Genomic DNA, 21,390 nt, shown 5'->3' with positions numbered 1-21,390 from the left:
ATTATTAAATTGTCATTAAAGCCTAACTGTATTATCTAATAATATAGCTTAATAATATTGGGTATTGTTATACTTACTGAGGGACCTTTGCAATCCATCTGTATCACATCAGCAAGTGTGATTGCCAAAAATAGAGTGAACCCGGCCTGAAAGAAAGGAAGCTCCTTCTACTGTGAAGAAGTCCCAGTCGACAGGTCAAACACAAATCAGTGCAAGTGGACACTAGCCTTGCAGGTGCACATGGGCTCTAGTCTTGTAAGAAACAATGAAACAAGGAAATACTTCACCAGAAGCTCATTTTGAAGGGCATGGGTTTTTTTTTGTATTATTTTGTCCTCTGAAAACACTATTAAATTACTCGTATACTTCCCAACAGATGGCAGCACTCATACCACAGCTTAAATCCAAGCAGAAACACAATTTAAGGCAAAAATCTGGTAGACTACACCAACCAGGTCTCCTATATTTATAACGATGACCTCATATATGTATATAAATGACTGCAAACCTTACCATTTTTCTATTTGACTCGCATGCTTAGGTTTGAGAGTTTTTTCCTGTAAAATTGTTCCACTCTCCACAAATATACAGCTGCCTGGAATACATCCACAGTTTGTACCTATGAGAAAAGTTAAATATCTGGAAGCCCTCAAAGCTTAAGTGCAACTTTTCAAGGTCAGAGCAACAGGAATCGTGGATGAATGAGACAGCAAGATTTATAGTTGTGGCATTTTGTTCATCACAAGAGGCTACTGCGGAAACTTGGTTACCATGGGTGAGCAGTAAAGTCCTGGCAGAATTAAAAAAAAAAAAAAAAAAAAAAAAGGTTGAGTCATAAAACAAAAGGAGAAATAAACAGTCAATTCTTACTACAGGATAAGATTAATGGTGGGGGGGGGACAGGGGAGTGCTGCAGGGCTTGATACTAGGAGCACTGTGCCATAAATTTCCTTAAGGACTGAAAGAGCAATAGAGAAAAAAAAAAACAAAACAAAAAACCCACATACTAAAAGAGGTGAATGACAGAGTGAAGCCTTGATTCTGCTGCCTCTGAGCTAAAAAGCAAAGCCTCAACTGATGCCAGTCCCAACAGGACTGGCTTTTTTTCTGACCAGAGTTCAGTTTAAGAAAGACTATGAACAACCATGGAATTAATAATTCTAAAGCAGATAACAAGATTAGTAAGGATATAGAAAAAGTAATGTGTATTGGAAGGAAACATTAAAACAGCTGCACTAAGCATAGGTTCCAAATCATCCAAACTTTTTTTTTTTTTTTTTCCCCAGGGGAAATAAGGGACAGAGGAAGAGAAACGTAACAGTAAAAATTCAGTAACACAACTATGTTTTCCACAAGAAAAAAAAAAAAAAAAACACACACACACACAAGAAGAAAAACAAAAAAACCCCACAAAACTCACTTGTGAAAAGAACTGGGAGCAAGAGAGCACAACTTGCATGGCTGTGCAAATGATGCTGTGTCTTAAACATAATCAGCCAGGTCAGAAAAATGTATTTTTATGATTTTTTGGGATAGATAAAGCTACAGCTGAATTGCAGGAAGCAGCTCTAAGGAACACCCTGAAATGAAGACAAGGGATCTGAATGGCTTCTACGCAGTAGGAGTATGTGTGTGAGCGCACACGCCTCTTTCTTTTGTAATTTTTCAGTCCTGAATCCCCTTCCAAAATAAGCATATGATTTTATATTTTGATAGAACCAGATTATTAAAGCATTTTTTATTTCACCGAGCTCTGTTACTAATTCTAGCTGCAACAAAGATTACATAAAAACTTTACAGGAAATATTCTTTTATATATATGTATATATATGTATATGTATATATATATTAATTACACAACTTGTCAGGAAATCACAGGCTCTATGTCCAAACATCCTGAATTTCATGATTATTGCATCTAGAGGAAAAAAAAAAAAAGTCTTTTTCAATGGAATTATAACCATCATATCAAGGGGTTAAGCATAGTTTCACTATAGAGACGTGAACAAATCTTAACAGATGACTTTTAGTGGGGCTTTAGGGCCCTTTCATATTAAAAAAAAATAAAAAGGGAGGGGGGGGAATAGGAAGGGTTTTTTTTTTTTTTTTTTTTTTTTATAAATAAGCATGTATGGAGTTTCCATAACTTCAGAGTTTTAAAATGCCTAGGAGTACTTACTTCTACCTTGAAAATAAAGCATATTCAGAGAAGAATACTGCTAATGTTTGTGAAACCATCACATACTTTTTACCACTAGAAGACCATTGGGTCTCCCTCAGTCCACAAAGTCTTTCAATAAGGAGGCTTTTAATTTCAGAAAACAAATTTCTCTTCCTACTGATTATATCTAAATGCTTTAGATACAGCAGCTTTATTCCACAGACTTAATGAAAAAATCTTAATGAAATGAAAAGTTTTGTGAGGGCTCCATAGAGATAAGCATGAACAGTAGTATTAGTATATGGATATGCATATACAAAGTATATGCATTATCTTTTCCAAACACCTTTTCTTTTGTGCACTACTTTGAAAAATTAGTTGTTTGTAATTACATTGCTGTAGGTAAGCACCAAGTATCCTGTAGTTAAATTAAAACAACAAAAGTGCAGAGAAATCCCTACTATACTCAAAGACTCACAAAAAAATATGCAGCAATTGGAAACACACAGCTTCTATAAAGAAGTGTAACTTCAAAACACTGCAATTTGGATCATGAATCATTAACACCATGTTTTTAAAATGGTAATAAAGTAAAATTTACAAATATGGAAAGAAGTTAGAGTTATCTTATTAGGAACATATTGGACACAGCCGATTTCTACAGCAACCTAAAGGCATTAGGAGGTGATAGCCTCCTCCGGGGCACAGCTTTGCGTGTGCATCGTATATTATGGCCAAAACACTCATGCATTTCAAATTTATAAGAAAAGAAGTAGGCTCTTATTCCTTTGTTGATTAAGCTATATCTAACAGCTGTACCTAGCACAGGATGGGCTGCCCTAAAATAACCCAAAAGACAGCTTGCTTTACCATTGCTGGTGGGCACAACATGAATAGAACATAATACAAATATGCAGAAGTAAATGTGGAATTTTGGATGCTTAGATTTTGGTATATTGTTTCAAGTAAGAATCATAAACTGTTTTGTATACTATGTAGCCTTCTGCAGTGCAAATATCCATCTTTCTTGCTAGACATTTTTAATGGAAATGGTTTCTCATCTCCAAGACCAGCTTGGGCAAATAAGCGCAAACAATGAGAAAGAAAATGTAAAGCTAATGAATCATCTCCTTCTTGCCCCATCACTCCCTTTTACATGGACACTTTGACCAATTTATCATGCTGCTATATAAATGGGAAAGCCAAAGAAGTACTGGCATGGAAACAAGCTCCCAAGAGCTCTCCAAAACAAAATAAAACAAAAACAAACAAGAACAAACAAAAAAACCACATGTGCAAAAACCCTAGTTGAAAAAAAAAATGCTATCACCTTTTGCCATCTGAAGCTTTTTATTTATATATATTTTTCTTTACTCTCGTAACGCTATCCTGGACTCTGTCACTCCTATTTATAGCTTATCACAAATACAAGTGTCTTGAGCTTTTCTTATCTGCAATGTTTTGCAGCATTGAACGAGCATTTCCTAAATTGACCTGACTTCTCCAGTATATTGGAAGTTGCTCAAAGAACCACAGCCTGTGTAAGAAAACTGTCAATTACTACCTTAGCAAGACAAGAGCAGAAAAGGGAAGTCAAAGAACCAAATTCTGCTACCTGATGCCACTGCAAATCAAGATAAACTCCTAGAAAGTCACACCTGACAGAAGCTATTGGCCCAGAACACTCCAAACTTATTTTTCTTCTTCTTCTACATTCTTAGACCATCACTGTAGTCAAGTTGGGCCTGGTAAACAACTCCTTAGCATTTAGTGATGTAAGTGAAGGACAGGAGACAGCATGCTGTTCAGTAGACAGCACAGAGAGGCCTCCCTTCCCTATAACTTTCAGGCAAACTCTTTCCTCAAGTCACTTAGGTGATGCTGTGCTGTGCAGCCTCCCCCAGAGCTGCTGTGACTCTGGAGCAGGGCTGCAGCAGTGCCATGGGCAGGGGACAGGTGCCTTCAGGTCTTATCAAGGCCAAGAGATTATAAACCAACATTCAGCATGGATACATTACCTGTTTATACAAGTGCAGAAATTGACGATAAAAGCAACTCCTAACATCGCATAGACTTTCAAAACCCTTTTGTTGATACTGAGCTGCTAAGACTTTCTAAGTGTGCTCACAGCTAAGGATGCCCACGGTACTGTGAAGAACACGTGACAAGCTCTACCTGCTCACACAACATCAGTGGCAAAGCCCCAGCTCGACTAAAGGCGGAGGCAGCACTTACCGAGCCCCAGCACAGGCAGGCCGCGGCCGTTAGCGAGGGCCCGCACAGGCCACCCCGCCGCCATATTTAAAGGCTCCGCTCCTGCCGCCATGTTTAATGGCGTCGCGGACTGCAACTCCCGGCAGGCTCAGCGGCTGCCGCGCGGCGCCGTAAAGCGCGCGGGGCGGGGCGGGCTAGGCCGCGCGGCTGAAAAGTGGCAGGTGGGCGCGTGTGCTACCGTTAGTGACCGTTAGTGACCGTTAGTGACCGTTAGTGATTTGTTGTCTGGCGGCTGGCCATGCTGTACCTGGTGGGTCTGGGCCTGGGCGATGCCAAGGACATCACAGTGAAGGGGCTGGAGGCGGTGCGGCGCTGCCACAGGGTCTACCTGGAGGCCTACACGTCTCTGCTCGCCGTGGGCAAGGAGGCGCTGGTAGGTCCCACAGAGCCCTGCGCTGCCTCCTGGGGCACCTGAGTGGGGCCTCAGGGGCTTCAGTGGGGGGAGGAAAAGAAAGACCAAGAAACCCTAAAACTCTCATGGAGAAAGAGCATGTGGCCTTTATGTACTAGATTTTATAGGATGAGTTTATTTGGGTGAAGGCTGGAATGGAAAGAAGAATTTCCCTCTTAAACTAATGTTCCTATGTCAATAACTGTTTTCAAATCCTAACAAGATACAGGCTAACCTGATGTATTGAAAAACTTGCCTAGAAAGATATCTCATTGGATTAAAAAAATACTCATTTTGGTGCCTTGAACTTCAGTATCTGCTTGAGGCTATATTATGATGTTCACTAGGAATAACAATTTGAGTGCCCTAGGTTTGCATGCCTTGCCATACTGAGCCACCCCAAGACGTCATGCGGTCCATGTCATCTGATCACATAAACTCTGGGTGGAATATGTGGCAAAACTTGACTGAGCAAGATGTTTGAGGTAATCAGTGAGCATGTTTCCAGAGCTAAGTGAAGCTTGACCAGGCATCTCAGGCTGCGCTTTGTAAATGCAATTGAAATATGCAAAGAGACCTAATAATTCCTCAGCTGCTGAAGGGATATGCTTGAAGGACAGTCAAAGGTATTTACTTGCATACATTGCATGGTATTTCTTATGGAGAACTGGAGGTGAAGGATTAATATAAACTTCTTTAGATGTGGCTAGTTACAGTGGAATAAAGAAGGAGAAAAAAGCTGGAGAACAAGGTGGTAGTAATAAGTAGTGTTTTATTTGTCTGGTTTGATGGTTGTGCTACAATTAGTTTAAGCAGTTAGCCTGACTTGGGAGTGGGGATGGCTCCCAATGGGATGAGCAGCCAAATTACTGGGCCTGGTGACTGCTGAGGGACCTTCAGCCTGTAGGTGTAACCAGCTGCTAGCAGGAGCAGCTCCAGAACTGATACAGATGGCACCAAGAAAACCACACTGGTGCAATAATACAACTGGCAGTAATTTTCGTCAACCCAAGAGCTGCCTAATGGGAACTTGAGATGTTTTCATGTGTGAGTCAAACAGCAGGGAAAATAATTGAGCTGTCTCTTCTAGTGTGGGTTGTTTGTGTTCCTAAATTGAAATGCAGAGAAATGAAAATGATCCTGACTGTCTTATTTTGGTGTTTCTTTCACCAAATATCACTTTCTAGGAAGAGTTTTATGGAAAAGAATTGATTCTGGCTGATCGGGAAACAGTGGAACAGGAAGCAGATAGCATCTTAAAGGAAGCTGATGTTTGTGATGTTGCTTTCCTTGTGGTTGGTGATCCGTTCGGGTAAGTGAAGCAACATTTTAATTATTGCTCTAGCCTGATGGCTTTTTTTGTGTTTAGTATAATGGGGGTGTCCTTCATAACTATAATTCTTTATAAAGAAGGAATAGTTGACTCTTCAGAATGTTTTTATATCATACAAGATATATGTATAATTCTGTACACTTTATCTTGCTTTGGAGTTTGCTTGCCCGGTCATCCCTTACAGACAGGAATGCAGAGCTCTGGGATATATACATTTCTTCTTTAGTAGTGATTTATTATCATTTCGTGCTCGATGCTGGACTTCAGTTTGTTCCAGATTTTGTTTGCTAACAAAAAATTTTGGACTCTGGCATCATCACAAAACACATGTCTCTTGAGAGCATATTCCTACAGTTGTGATTTGTGTTTATAAACTAGCTTTTATTCTCAGGTGTTTAGAGTGAATGCTGATTGCTCATTGTGCAGTGCTTCTGCTTTGATATATGCTAGTCTTTAAAGTCACCTAGGTCATGATAAATGTCTTAGCTTGGTTTATTAAGCCTCTTGCTTCCATTTTGTTTTCTTGCTGGAAGGTGTGTGTGTATATATATATATATACACATTTTCTATGATCAGGAGCATCTCTTCCAATCTTTTAAGTTGGGCATCCATTAATCAGTAATGTAAAGCAAGAGAGAAGTGTTTTGGTCTCCAGCTAGTGATTAAAGATATATGCTACAGTGTCAGGCACCCAAGAAAAATCTAATCACTGAGCATCCTATTTGTGACAGGAAAAAACATAGAGTTTCTAAGTAATAGGAGTAGCATATGCACATCTATCAAGATGTTTCTGTCCTGGGAGATGCTGCAAGGAAGATGGACAGAAATTGGGCAACTTGAGCAGATCTTAGTATTTCAGTTATGCCTGCAAGTAATCAGAGTATTTGGCTTGAACCTTTAGTAAATCTTAGCTGTCTGTGGTTTAATGGTTAGGGGGAAGCAACTAGCTGTGTCTGTGCTGTAGTTCTTGCTGTTTGCTGCAAGTGTTTCACCTGGAGATGTGGTAACAGCTGTAAGTGTGCTAGCAGGAGCCTCATAATTTTAATGTCATGCCAGAAAGCTTCTCTTCATCTAAGCTATGTTAATAGTCATGTTATTACGACCTGTGAAACTTCTTGAATGCTATATCAGTGACAAAATATATACCAGTATAGTCTAGGGTGCAGAGGGCTAACTCGGTCAGGCTTTTTGTTATTAGCAGAGATCTCTTCTGCTTTTAGCTATAGTCAGTATGGACAGATCTGCTGGGGGGGGGGGGCACGGTGGGGAAGGGAGCGGAAACGGTTTGGAGCAGATTTCAGCAAATAAAGCCAGCGGATCCCTTGGTCAGATTAGCACAACCTTAAAAGCTCCAGTGCCCCTTGTTCTTTGTGTGTGAGGGAGTAATAGGCATTGGATCTAGCCCTCATGTCTATTAGTGGAAGCATTCTTGAATCACCTTTGCTTGTGGAGGTCAGGAACACTTATGGAAGTGTTTGTTGACATAATAGTACTGTCTTCTACTAGATCTGGGAATCTGTCTTTAGCAGGTTTGTGATTTCTCAAAATCAGATTCCTGTATTCAGTTTCTCCAGTGAAACTGTTGTGTGTGTGTTTTTAATGATTCATCCTTATACCCCTGCCAGCTGCTGCTGTGTTCGTGCTGCTCTGAAACACCTGATTTGCTGAATGGTGCTAGTCAGAAGCACAGGAGGGAAATTCAAGCTAAAGATCAAGGGAACTGAACCTGGCCAGGGTGAAAGCAGTCTTGCCATTGAACTGTTCTGATCAGCATATGCTATTTCTGTCTCTGCTGCCTTCTTTGTTATGGTCGGGAGTGTGTGATACACTTTGGGGAAAGGCATGTGACTGAAGCCATTGTTCAGATGTGATTAATTCACACAAGGCATAGGTGCATTTCCATATTTCACCTGGAGAAATGCAGGTCTTGACATGTATTCAAACTGTTTGCAAGCAAGATAAACACTTGAAAAATGTTGCAATTCAAAGATAAAGCTATCCTGGATTTATGTTTGTGTACCATCTTAAAAGGACTGTAACTCTAATCTTGTTAACTGCAAGTTCAGTAACTCTTGCTCCACTGGCAGTATTAGATATTTGGAGTATCAGATACCTAGGGACAGTTTGAGCATATTTATAACTTTAGCTAGAATTTAGCTAGAATTGTTTGTAATTGCTTTTGAATAAGCCTGTTCTCTCAACAAATTTAGGCATTGTAATTTAGAGTAATTCTGGCTTAAATGTTTTAAGAGTGGATTTGCTTTAAGAATGGTTTTCCAAGTGCTGCATGCAGCTTGCCTCAAAATGTTCGAATTCCAGCTTACCTGGAGTGCTGCTCCCCTTGCTGGGCTGGAGAAGGGCTCTCAGTGCCCTGCCTAAGGAAGCACTTGGATTCTGCTGAAGTCTGTGCCAAGCGGTGCTGACGTTTACCTTTCAACAGATGTCCAGCAGACACCTGCAAGAGATAAAGGACAAATGGAACTTCCCTTTCAAATAATTTCTCATGTTGCTTTAAAGGAACAATTGTTCTAGTGTTGCAGTTTTGAAGACACCAGAAAGCTGCAAGGAACAGTAGCATAGTAATTTTGCTTGTATTTTCTGCCGGGGGAGACAAAATATGGGAGCTTTATTGCAGTTTGTACTTTCTTGTAACAGTAAGTCTAGTTGTTGCTTTTTGACACCTCTGCATTGCCTTTTTTTGTAAAGAATTTGATTTTTACTTTCAAAGTAAAATTATACTCACTGTATATTTTTGACCTTTAACCACAGGGCCACGACGCACAGTGATTTAGTGCTCCGAGCAGTGAAGCTGGGGATTCCATACAGGGTCATTCATAATGCCTCAATAATGAGTGCTGTGGGCTGCTGTGGCTTACAGGTAACTTTTTTGTATAGAACTTTTTTAGCAGCTGTGGAACAGAATTGCTGAGCTTCTTTCCTGAAGCAGTAGGGCATGTTGCAATCTAAAGCTGGAAGACCTGTGGCAATTGTACATTTCTGTTGCCAGAATTTCCTTTTCAGCGTGCTACACGAGTCCCCTTTGATCAGTGCATATGTATAAGAACACTTCTCTGCCCTCTAACTTTATCCCTGCCACGAGATTTTGATGTTTAAAATGCTTTACAGATAAAGCTTTAGCCAGCTTCCATCTACTACTGATGGTCATCTAATAAGTTTATTCTGAAATTATATTATTATCCTGTTGAGAAATATGCTACTCTTGTAATAAATACATATACAGGCCTGTGCATGTGTCCAGTATGGATCATAACTAGTTCCTGGATTCTGCACACAATATGTTCCCTCCTTCCCTTCCTCACTCTTTTGCAGTTTTCACTTTCTGCCTGTCTGCTAAGACAAGGGATTTCCTCTAGCCAATATTTTTTGTGCTTCTTTTGTGGCTAAAGTAGCAAAGACAGGGCATTCAACAAGAAAATCCTTGACTACTTCCTTTTACATGTATAGCTCACTAATCCCCCTACAGGAAAAATGTATCAAGGTATGTATCAGCACTAGTAACAGGTAAATTAGTTACAGCTTCCTCTTCGTGTTCTTAACTGAGCCTTTAGCATAGGGTGTGTTCTTATCTTACCATCACCTGTACCACAGGGAACCTGCACTCTCAGCATTCAAAATTGTTCCCTCTGCCCAGGAACCCTAAAAAAAAGCTGGAGGCTTGCCCAGATGAAAGCGAGTGCAGGCAGGTGAGAGTGCTACAGGCAGGAGCTATGGGCCTGAGCCAGGTGCTGTCATCCTTGCAGGAAGAAAGGTTCCTTCCTAACTTAACAGAAAACACCATCTTTTATGTCAACAAACAAGTGATGCCTTGAAATACACACTGACAAACTCCAGTATTTTATTTCAGTGCTGCTCAGTAACAGAAAATCTGTTGCAATAGGATGAGTGTAATCTTTAGCTTTGATCACACCTGGATGACATTGCTTGGAAATGCAAGAGCCCTGTTGGTCTGGCAGCTCAGTGTACAGCTAGGCAAGGGACGGAGTTGGCCAAAAGAGCAGAAAACTAACAGGAAGTTATTACAACAAGTCTGTATACATTTTTCATGTACACACGATTTTGGGGATTAGCTAATAGTTCCCTAACCTGTGCTGAGGGGAACAGACCATGAAGGAAACACAATGTTATTCACTCTGGCAATTTCCATCCTGGCTTGGGAGGGGCTCCCTTCTCATAAGTTAATGTTCCTGTTGTAAAAAGCATTTTAGGAAATTGTGATTGTGTTGTGTTACTGGACAGGACTATAACCAGCCATATGATTAACTCTTAATTGCACATTATGAGGGTAAACAGCAAGTGAAGGGTATTGCACTAAAAGCCTAACTAAGATTTATTAAGAATTGTGGCAGAGTCTTTACCTCTATATGTTCTGTGGCTGTCTTTTGCCATCAGTTTGGGTTTGGAGATACTGAGTTTCAAACAGCAAACTTGCTGTCAAGTATAGCAAGGATTCCTCTTCTACTTCACCACAGAAAAGGTTTGGGTTTTTTTCTTGTTTTAATCAGATTGTGATAAAAGCCTTTCTCTTTCTTACTAGAGAAAAACAGGAAACACCTTTCTCTGTCATGTGCGTAGTGAGCTGTAACTGCCATAGTAATAGGCAGCTACTGCTTAGTGTGTAGAGCATTCCTGCAATGTAGAGGGTTACTGAAGTTGGAGTAAGCTTTCTGATGCCAGATATCACAAATACTGTGCAAAGAGCTCTGCAGAAATGTGTGAGCAGCAGCATTTTGGATGGTCAGTTCAGAATATCAGTTGTGACTTGTTTCTTACATTCAAAGAGCATAAATACCCTTATTGACAAGTTACAGGTATTTAGTGAAGAAGGAATCTATCTTCCAAAAGCCTGGAACTTCACACTCTTGCCAGTTTAACATAGCTGAGTCCATGTGGCTCTTTTGAGACTGCACAGGTGAAGATTCCTTTATATAAAGGCTTGAGGCTTTGCTGAAGCCCTTCTTATAGGGGATAATTAATGGTACACTTCAGTTTTCTTCATTAGCTCTAGATCTCTGGGTTTGCAAAACTTGGTATTTTGAACAGTTATATCTCTTTTACCACTGCTCAGTTATCCTAAAAGCAAGACATCATCTTAAGTGCAAAGCTGGAGAGATGCCATGGGGGTGGAGACAAAGGGCTGAGATAGAAGGAAAGAGATAGGAAACATGGAAGATCCATAGAGGAAAAGGAAAAAGAAGACAGGATTTTTCTGAAGTGAGATGTTTGAAAGCATCTAGATTAGAATATAGTCATTAGATTTAAGCTTCAGTGAACATACCTGATCAGTTAATTCTGCTAGTTAGGCAAAAGTCTGTCTGTTCTTTGTAGTACCCTAAATGTTAAAAGTCCCTCCTCAACTTGAAAGAAGACTCTTCCTGATTGCACTGTCAAAACCTAATGAGTGGTCTGATCTGTTTCAAGACTAAGTGATGTGTTCTTAATTTGTCTTTAGCAACCAGTTTTCTTTTTGTGCCTTAGATCAAACATCATCCCTGAGTCTTTAGTAGTTGATTAAGCTCTTTCTGTTAAGTAGGTAAGGAAGATGAGGGATGTGATGGTTATTTGCTGTGATCCAAACTGAACAAAAAAAACTGTAGTATTGCAGGAACAGAACCTCTGAGTTCCACCCTGTTGCTGTGCCTTAGCCTTCACAAATACTCTAACCTGAGAAGCCCTTTGCAAAACGTTTTTTATTTATCTAAAATTGTAAAGCATTTTATATCACCACTTGGTTTTCTTGTTGACTGCTCGTTTCTAAGCCTTTTAAAATTCAGTGTTTTTGCTCAAATTAAATGCTAAATCAATACTAGTTGCATTAGTTTACAGTTAGTTTAAATTTATTATACAACTTAATGTCATTTGCTACCAGAGTATGTGACCAGAAACCCCTGTTTAATCAGAATTGGTTTATATCTCTTTAGATAATTGTTTCAGCTTCCTAGCCTAAATGGAGGAGGGGAAGGAATCATGGTCTAGTATTGCTGGGAGGAGGCTGAGGAGGTTACTAAAGGCAAAATAATGTCGCCTTCTGAGGGTAAATCCTCTCCTGTTCTAGCCTGCTCCATGGAATAAGTTTCAGACTTCGACAGTTGGATTGTTCTGCTTCAGGAGTGGCTGTTTCCTATGTACTGGTACTGGGGGCAGCCAAAGCACAGAAGGGGTTCCTGCCTTCACCAGTCTGCTGGCCTGCAGTACCAAGAGGAGATGCAGCCCTGTCTGAACAGAATGTAGAAGCATCCACTTCACATGGAAGTTGTCACTGTGTGCATTCAAAGCCTGTGGTTATAGATAATGAGGCATAAAAGGTTAGGTCAAATTTTGGTTGTTTCATATGACCAATAATCACTAGAAGGAAGCTTGATTGAATCCTGCTACCTCTTTGTTGTTGATCTTTTTACTTCCCAGGTCCCTATCTGGCAAAATCTATAGTAAATAACACAGTAGAGATCATTTAATATGAGATAGATGGGGTGTGAAAGGGTATAAACTGGTTACGGGGGATAAGGGGACAAAGACCTGGCTTGTTAGGTTGAGGATGAATGTTGCAAAGCATCACAGCAGAACTTCTAGCACAAAGCTAAACCCAACATGTCTTAGGTCTGCAGTGCATGGGCATTGGAATTTATGAGGACCCAACCCAGGCTGATACAAGGTGCTATACAGTCTCCAAATTCCACTGGGGAGCTGGCAGAGCAGGAACAGCTTCTTGGTGTGGGTGGGATTTGATCAGGATAGCTGTAGCTTTGTTCTCAGCGTACTCTTGTCCTGTAAGAATAACCTACAGTGTAACTTGTAAACATAATGACAAGACTCTTCATTTTCTTCTCTGGAATGTGCTCATTTCTGAAACTAAGACAAAAGTTAGGTTTTTAATTGAAAAAATGCAGTGTCACCATTGCAGCTGATATAGCAATAAAGCTGAAAAAGATGCTGTAAAAATAAATGCCTGCATTTTGAAATGTTTATTGTTGGTTTGTCTGCAACTGTTGCCCTACTCCCCTTTAATCCTGTCTTGCATTTTTCTGTCCTGCTTACTTTAGTACTTTTTAAGAGGGGATGAGGGGTTCTTCCTTTAACTTCCTTATTTAGCTTGATCTCCTTCCTTCTTTTCATGCTCTATATTGGTGTGGTAATTGACCACACCAGTGTTTTAAGTGAGCTTCTCCTGATATGGACAGCTCTAGTTTTGTTTGAGACTTCACTTGCATGCAGGCCTTCTGAGCTGAGATGGTGACAGAGCACTTTTTATCTCATGCTTTATACTGGCCTCACAATTAGTATTGCTCACATAAACAACAAGTAAAGCAACAAATATTAATAGAAAGATTAAAATGCTAATGGAATATTAGTTTTGCACATAGTTTGCACTAATCTTGCATAATTTTTAGTGCAAAATCTGGTGCTGATGGTAAATAAAAGATTCAGTGAATCTGTGGTACTGCTTGCATGAAAAGGATAACTTGCTTAGCAAGTGGCAAAGATTTTTTTTGAGGAATCTCTGATTTGAGCAATGAAAGAACATGAGAGAAACAAAATCAGAACAAGTAGTGTAGGCTATATAGCTGCATATCCAACTTGCTTTTATGATCTGTGTACCTGTAACACTGTTGTCACAGTAGTGCTCTGCCCATTTCTGCATGCCCCTTTGCTATAAGGCAGAGGTAGAAGTTTCTCTCCTTCAGGTTATCAAGGTGCCAAACGAACTGTGATGAAAATCTGAGGCCAGCTTCTGTGCTGAAGGAGGGCTACCTTTGGAGAACTTGCTGCAGAGGCTTTCAGAGGGCAGATAATAAACGAGTTGGGCAGGTTAGTACTGGACAGTTGAGCAGGTACTGATGATCAAAGGAATACTGCTACCTCGATAGTGAGATTAGAAGTTAACTCTTTCCCTGACGCTGTGACAACGGAGCAGGAAGAAACTCCTCCTTTCAATAGTTTTTCCTCCAGGTTGCTTACGAAATGGAGAGAGCTCTAACAGCCAAATGGAAGACAAGGTATGTTTTGCCTAACAGCCAAATGGAAGATAGGCAAAACATACCTTGTCTTTGTGTGTGTGTGTTTTTTTTTGTTTTTTGTTTTTTTTCCCTAAAACTATAGCCTTTAAATAGTTAATAAGTAACACCAGGAGTATTTGTTGGTTCAACCTATTTTTAGGTTACTGGAAGAACCATAAGGTTGTGAAATATTGTCTGTGTGTTCTTGTCCTTGTGCTAGAATGAAATGTATAAAAGAGGAAATGTTTTCAGTAGTGTTCTAGGACTCTTTGTATAAATGTTATTCCTGTCATCATGAATGGTTAAAATTTGAGCTCTTGATCCTTTGAAAACAAACATGTTTATGCTTTGATTCAGATTCTGTTTGACATTGATCTTAGTTCTGCTCTGCTCGTGTAAACGAGCTAAAACTACGACCTAATACCACAGTAAAATAAGTTTGTGTAGGGGAATTTCCAGATGGGACAGCTGTCCGACTGCAGGGTTCTCTCCACTGCCAACAGCAGGCATGGTACCTCCTATGATAGCCTTGGAAAAGCAGGTTTTCCTTCTAGGTTTGCAGAGACAACAGGAGGTCAGTTTATATAATCGTCATGTCCCTGCTGTCCTATCATTGCCAACTGGTGAAGAATCTTGCAGCTACAGTACAGGCTGAAGAAAATATTGTAACTGGAGTTCCCTCCAGGTCTTACTAGTCTCTGGCAGAACAGGTAGGCTCAAGCAGACAGAATATTGGCAAGCTATAGGATCTATCTTGTTGGGCCTCATTCCGGAGCTCTGTTCACCAAAACTGATGTACACTTCTGCCCTTTCAGTTAGTAACTAAGACTTTGAAGCAAAATTCTGCTTTAGCTTTACATCTTGTGGACTTGTGGGTTTCCATCTCTGGAAATGATTGGCAAGACTACTTCAGATCTGTTCACAGATATTAGGGTATTTACAGATATTTAGGGTATTTACAAATCTGTACAGGCAGTTTGTGAGTCGCTGTGTAAGATGCTTTCCAGTGTAGTGAGTAAGGGCATAACAGCATACCTCTGCTATCAAAAAGAAAGTTGTTTGCTAATTACAGATTTGGTTAAAAGGAGAGAAAGAGAATGCAAATGAATGCACTAGAGCTAACCAGGAGATAGAGAAATGCAGGGCCAGCTTTTTTAAAAAGGAAGCATTATTTTTCGAATACATTGTTTCATTAAGTGTTTATGAAAGGGCACGCGTAAGCTTCTCATAAAGAGTGCTTGCAGCAATATAAAATTTCTTTCCTATCTCAAAATGTTCCAATGTGAGCAACTGCTCAACATATTTAGATTTTGTGGGTTTTTCCCTTTCTTTTTAATTGTGTGTGTATGTTATTGGATTTGTTTTGTTTTACAGTTGTACAATTTTGGAGAAACTGTTTCTATAGTGTTCTGGACAGACTCATGGAAGCCAGAAAGCTTTTTTGACAAGATCCAGAAGAACAGGCAGAGCGGAATGCACACGCTGTGCCTGCTTGGTAAGCAGCAGCTCCTGAGCTTCTGCCTCAACATCCAGCCATGGCACTAGGAGGCATGAGGTGAAGTGTTTGAGATTAAACAGATCTCAGCTAATGTATCTGTGAAAATACACTGAAGCTTTGGCTTTTAGAGTATGTGTACTCACAATCAGTTCAGCCACTGTTCATGCTGCAGTGGCCAGGAATGTCTTATTCCTCTTCAGAAAATCTGTAAAGAAATTGTGCCACCCTAGGAGTCAAACAAGAGCAAGAAGCCTGTGTTCACTATGCTGCGCAGAATAATTTTAAGCTAGATCTAGCTCAGGGTCTAAATGAGATTTTAGTAGCTTGCAGCTACATTTTATTGACTTATTTGGTTTAAAACTCAATATATTTGATCTCTCGAAGGAGCTAAATCATACCTAAATCAAACTGTACTTCTATTTTGTGGGATAATATTTGATTTCTTAAATTATCTCATCTAATGATGCTCTGACAAAAGGTGATTGTCAGGAGAGAAGCTTGTGTACTATAGAAATCCTTGCTGATCATCTAGAACAGAAAAGTGGTTCTGGGTGAGCACTGTCTACAGGCTTTCCCATGGTTTTGATCTTTCTTTCCTGCCTAACACTGAATTTCCTTTTCAGTAAGTGTACTTGTCTAGGTAGCTTCTTAAAGGTTAAAGAATAGTTTGAGTATACAGTGTAAGGCACTTCCATAAATATATCTCTATATCTGCAAGGTGCTAACTCACAGAAAAAAAATAATTTTTTCAGTAAAAAAGTTGATATTTCTGATAACAAAGCAATTTAAATAAGATAGAAGCAATCAGGCTGTGCACCACTAATCTTGCAATTTTTGCGTATTCTTTCAGAAAATCTTTCAGAATTGCCATGGTTTGAGATTTCATCTAACTGATTTTTTTTTTAGTTAAGCTACCAAATGTGTGTAATTTTGACTTCATATTTTTTTTCAGGGATTTAAGTATTTCTTATGGTTGTCTGCTAGCGTATTTGTGGAATGTGCTGCACACTGATATCATTTGGTTGTTTTTCAGAGATTGTGGTCTAGCGGAGTTGTATAAAGTTGCAAATGTGCAGGTTCTTGCCTGGATCTTTCTGTCTCCTCCCCCCCCCCAGAATTCTCTTTTTTCCCATAACAGAAGGTTGTTCTAAGTTTGACTGGGACAGGAAGGAAGTGCTAATGAAAGTCAGGTTTCTGCATGGCGCTGATGTAATCGCTGTCCGTCAGTCTTACCTTCTGTAACTACAAAGTAATCATAAGAGTAGCCACATCTCCTTAAGCATCCTAGCACTTGGCTATCTATTGATGGTAAATATGCCTGTATATTTATAGTTATTGTAGTATGTTTTTTTTTAAACTTAGCAATATGTTCTGTTAAGTTGTTCTAAAATATGCATAAAATCATATTTTATTATTAATAAATTAGGCAGGATATAATAGGCTAAGCTTTGGCTGTAATCTGTATTAATTTTCCTGTAATAGCTAAAATATTCCTGTGGAGTTTACAGAATCTGCTAAAACTAAGCTTTATCTACACAGAAAAGTGTAACTGGGAAGTTTGTAGTGATTTTCTGTGTTAATATTACTGTTTCATTCTACAGACATCAAAGTGAAGGAGCAGTCTCTGGAGAATCTAATGAAGTAAGTCATTTTGCAAATGAAAAGCAGCACACTGCAGGCTTAAAAAGGTTCTTTGCCCATGATGTATTACTGAGCTCACCTGCCTTGTCCTCTCGAGCTGCTCAGAAGGCAGAGTCTTCCTTTTAAGTAGAACTTTCCTGTTGATTACGTCAGGACTCATCCTGAAATAGATTAATAGCTGAAACAGTCTGGAATTATTTTCCTTATACTGGCTAGAAATAATATGAAGTGCTGAATACACGTTTGTTGGTCATTTAAGTTCATTTAACTGCATCTGAAAAATAAGCTCTCACCACATCTTAATCCTCTGCCATCTGTATGTTTTGACAAAATACAAAATGTAAATACTTGCTTACAGACATGCTGCAACTCTGGTTTAAATTCACATTCATGAGGCCTGACAGTAACTTTGAGGTTTGTTTGGTTTGGAGCTCCAAAATAAAATATGTTTGAGTCGATCCACAGTTGGCAAAATAACTAAGAAGCATTTCATTTAAGAATATATTTGTAGTCTGTAATCGTCTATCTACTGGATAGGAAAACACTAGTTGGTCCTTGAATTTGGGTCTAATGCATCTCTCAGTAGCTGCACTAAACCTGCATATGCCTTCTAATAGCTGAATCTGCTTTTAAGACTTAAATGATCTGCCAGATGGAAGTTCTGTTGTTCACAGGTGTGCAGAGAACACAATAGACTTAATCTTTTCTTAAAAAGTCACACTTGTCCAAAAGGTCCAACCTGAGACCCTGGCCTTCAAATTCAATTTGCTGGGCCAACCTGAAATAGACTAAGAATATTAGAAACAGGAGAATGGGTTATATGTTAAATTTCTCTAATAATCTTTGACTGTAGGGGAAGGAAGATATATGAGCCACCACGCTACATGAGTGTGAAGCAAGCTGCAGAACAGCTTCTTACCATCATTAAAAACAGGAGGCTCCAAGGAGATGAACCAGGTACTATGACTGTGGTGTTCTATCTACTGCTACCCCTCTGTGCTCACTTACCGATGAGCCTCTGAACACTCTTCCTTTCCTTTTAATCAGAGCAGTCTCTTGATCTGCAGTGGAATTAGGCTGCTTGAAATCCTAATCATGGGATGGATTTGGTAGAGTTCAAGCATCCTTTAGGTCAGTGAACATAAAGGAATGAGCATTAGTGGCTCCTGGAGATATAGTCAAAGTCTGAGTTTTGTAATCCTGTATTGTTTCTGCCCGTCTTAAACTGTGAGCACTTTGTTCTGCTGGAATTGAGAAATGGTGAAGGATCCTGAGCATGTTAGAACAGTTGGGTTTTAACTACCCTGTTTTATTTAGACTTCCCACACTCTGCTCTATGTGAATACCAGCATGAATTTAGATTAACTGCAAGATGCAGGGCTGTGATTTTGACCTTGAATTCTTAATGCTGGTCAAGATCAGACAGTGGAAGATGTTTTAAGACAGGGGTAAATTCTGCTTCTGTTTGTCTATAGCAGTTATGAAGATGACTCCTGATCATGGCTTAATTTTCCCATCTATTCTTCTTTTAAGAGTTTGTTCCTGATATTGTGTTAAGATGAAAAAGAAACAATCCCTGTTTTATCCTTCATGTAAATAAATCAAAAATAGCAGTCATTTCTAAATGAATACAGTTCCAGAATCCATTTCATATTCTACTTTTAGATCCCTAAAACACAGCTTTCTTTGAGAGCTGGCTTCTATTCTCTAGGCCACTCTGATTTACTATTTGGAGACTGATGGGAATGCTGTTAATGCTAAAACACTTTATTTTCTTTCCTTTGTAATGTGATTATTACCGATAAATCAAGTTTTTAGTGTCAGTGTGAACTTGGCAGTTGAGAAGGTTTTAGGATCACTTCTTGACTCTCTCCTTTCTTTCAGAAATTACTGAAAACACCATTTGTGTTGGCCTCGCACGTGTGGGTGCTGCGGATCAGAAAATTGCTTCAGGCACCCTGCAGCAGATGTCCACTGTGGAATTGGGTGACCCACTGCATTCCCTGATTGTAACGGGCTCTATGCATCCTCTGGAGTTAGAAATGCTTCAGCTTTTTTCTGTTGATAGCTGTTCCAGCTCTGAAAAGAATGTGTTTGAAAGGACCGTTTAAATAAAAACAGAGCATTTAATATTTTTATTGCATCTCAGAGCTTGCTTAAATGCATTTAAATTGTATACTGCTGCAAAAGACAACATTGTAGGAATATGACCATCTTTATCTACATAATGCAAGATGCACCTGCTGGCAATAGCTTATGACATCTAAAGACTTCTCTAAAAGCCTTTAATCTGCAGGAATACTGTCTGCTCCAGGACACTTCCACCCACATCGGCCTCCAGCTAGTGAGCAGGGTAAGAAAGTGCAAAGACAATGGGAAGAGGAGGTGTAGCAGATGGCTGCCCAGCATCACTTGTGCTATGGTATGTTCATCAGGCCATGCTGCATATCCTGAGGTAAGTGTATTTTAAGAGAAAATTTTCTTTACAGTTCTGAACCAAGAAAAACAAACTCACCCTATGGACATCTGGGGAAGCTGTATGGAATGTCTCATTTGAGAATTTTGCATCTTGTAATAGAACTAGATTTTGTGTGTGTGTTAGCACTACCATTTATGAAGCACTGGACTCAAAGTGTAGCAGCAATTTTCAGAAGACTGGGATTTTCTCTTCAGAATCACCTGGCAGGTGGTGGTGGCTGCTAATAAAACTAGTACTGAGAAAACAAGAGAACAGACAGGTATGCAGATATGTTTTTAACTGAAAAATTATTGGAAAGAAACTTGATCCCATATTTTTTTCCATTAATATAGGATAATATATAGGCCATATTCAAGTAGAAAGATTACATTAAAATTTTCTAATATTGCACTTGGGACAAGTCATGGCTAAGCTACTAGCAGTATTACAGAACAAAATAATAGATGGTCTTCAGAATTTTGGGAAGCTGCTGGGTGTTACCAGATTTCTTTACAGGTATTTGCACTTCACTGATTGAAGTTAACTCACTGCTAAGAGTAAATTGTGTAGCTGGAAGCAGCTGTAATTGAAAACAAGGTGAGCAGTAAGTTGTATCCTACTGGGAATTATTTTAGCAATTTCTTCATTCACTTTATTTCACATTCTAGCCAAAACATTGCAGCAATTCTTTTAACTCTTGTACAAGACCCTACCCTATGCATGAAAGATTTCAATGCATTTGGCAAGTGAAGTATGCAACCCTTTTTTACACACTATAGCTGCTAAATTACCCACAGGCAGGAACTTTGGTGGCTCACTGAAACAGATGAGCAGATTCACCAGTATTTGGTGAATCTTGAGGGCTTACCTGCCAGAGAACAGAGGCACAGCTGGCGTCTTTGCACATTATAGCAGTCTCTGGCCAACAAAGTCTCAACACAGATGGGCACTACAACAAAGCTGGAACGGGAAGAATCCCTAAGGCAATCCCAGAAGGTTGCAGATAGGGATTTGGAGAAAAGGGTAAAGGAGAAATTAAGCAGTGAATATTAGAGGTCAGAGTTTAATACCCCCTGTATTAGGGGTCAGAGAAGTGGGCTTTGAAGTATATTTATGTATAATGTATATCCCTCTCTACTCCCTGAACTACCTTAAAAGGGGTGAGATAATGAAGATCAAGGCAAAGGACATTTTGATAGCTGCTTGAGGAAACAAGTCAGGACTTAATCACTAGAACCATTGCTCTGAACTGGTACTTACATATCTTGGGTACCTTGAAAACCCCTGTGCATTGGTTAGGCTTTGCATTTAATAATGAGTAATTTCCAACTTAATTTGCCTTTTAAAGCATCAAGTTTTCTGTAACTGAAATCTGTGCTTGGGGAGGAGGAAAAAAAAAGAACATGCAATTTGTCAACTTAGCCTTGGATCAGTAAGTTGTTGTCTTCCATCCCAAGAAAACAATACAGATCAGTAATTCCATGGTAGGGAATCTTCAGCTACATAAAAACATTAAAGTGTATTTGGAAAACTTGGTTCAAAATGTGGTACTAGCACAATGAGTTTTGGCTGATTATCTCCAGACATTCATCTAGCACTGGATGTTAGTCATTCTTACAAAT

The 21,390-nt window shown here is 39.5% G+C and overlaps 2 protein-coding genes across 4 annotated transcripts in view; one reads left to right on the top strand and one right to left on the bottom strand.

Annotated features, from left to right (window-relative positions):
• The window catches only part of LOC104565825 (putative oxidoreductase ZK1290.5), a 36,710-nt gene extending 32,228 nt beyond the window's left edge, over positions 1 to 4,482 (bottom strand). For all 3 annotated transcript variants that reach the window (XM_088524559.1, XM_088524558.1, XM_088524560.1), the window contains exon 1: positions 4,397 to 4,482. In XM_088524559.1, coding sequence (XP_088380685.1) covers positions 4,397 to 4,460 — 64 coding nt within the window. In that variant the 5' untranslated portion in view covers positions 4,461 to 4,482. The remainder of the gene's footprint in view (positions 1 to 4,396) is intronic.
• Positions 4,483 to 4,669: 187 nt separating this feature from the next.
• DPH5 (diphthamide biosynthesis 5) lies at positions 4,670 to 19,538 on the top strand. The gene is made up of 7 exons (XM_010212546.2): positions 4,670 to 4,808; positions 6,014 to 6,138; positions 8,929 to 9,037; positions 15,546 to 15,666; positions 17,271 to 17,310; positions 18,164 to 18,267; positions 19,195 to 19,538. Exons 1-7 carry the CDS (start codon positions 4,674 to 4,676, stop codon positions 19,419 to 19,421), a joined length of 861 nt encoding a protein of 286 aa, XP_010210848.2. The 5' UTR covers positions 4,670 to 4,673; the 3' UTR covers positions 19,422 to 19,538.
• Positions 19,539 to 21,390: the final 1,852 nt, after the last annotated feature.

The sequence above is a fragment of the Tinamus guttatus genome, unplaced genomic scaffold (genome assembly GCF_059628265.1).
Source record: "Tinamus guttatus ecotype Peru unplaced genomic scaffold, ASM5962826v1 Tinamus_guttatus_pri_ptg000211l, whole genome shotgun sequence".
NCBI classification, from domain to species: Eukaryota; Metazoa; Chordata; class Aves; order Tinamiformes; family Tinamidae; genus Tinamus; species Tinamus guttatus.
Note: the sequence above shows the minus strand (reverse complement) of the source record. Positions and strands in the feature narration are given on the sequence as shown.

Excerpts from the sequence above, each read along its gene's own strand:
- DPH5 (XM_010212546.2), top strand. The coding sequence starts at position 4,674 with ATGCTGTACCTGGTGGGTCTGGGCCTGGGCGATGCCAAGGACATCACA. Across the intron at positions 4,809-6,013 it reads CCGTGGGCAAGGAGGCGCTG|GAAGAGTTTTATGGAAAAGA; the intron begins GTAGGTCCCACA and ends ATCACTTTCTAG. Across the intron at positions 6,139-8,928 it reads GTGGTTGGTGATCCGTTCGG|GGCCACGACGCACAGTGATT; the intron begins GTAAGTGAAGCA and ends CTTTAACCACAG.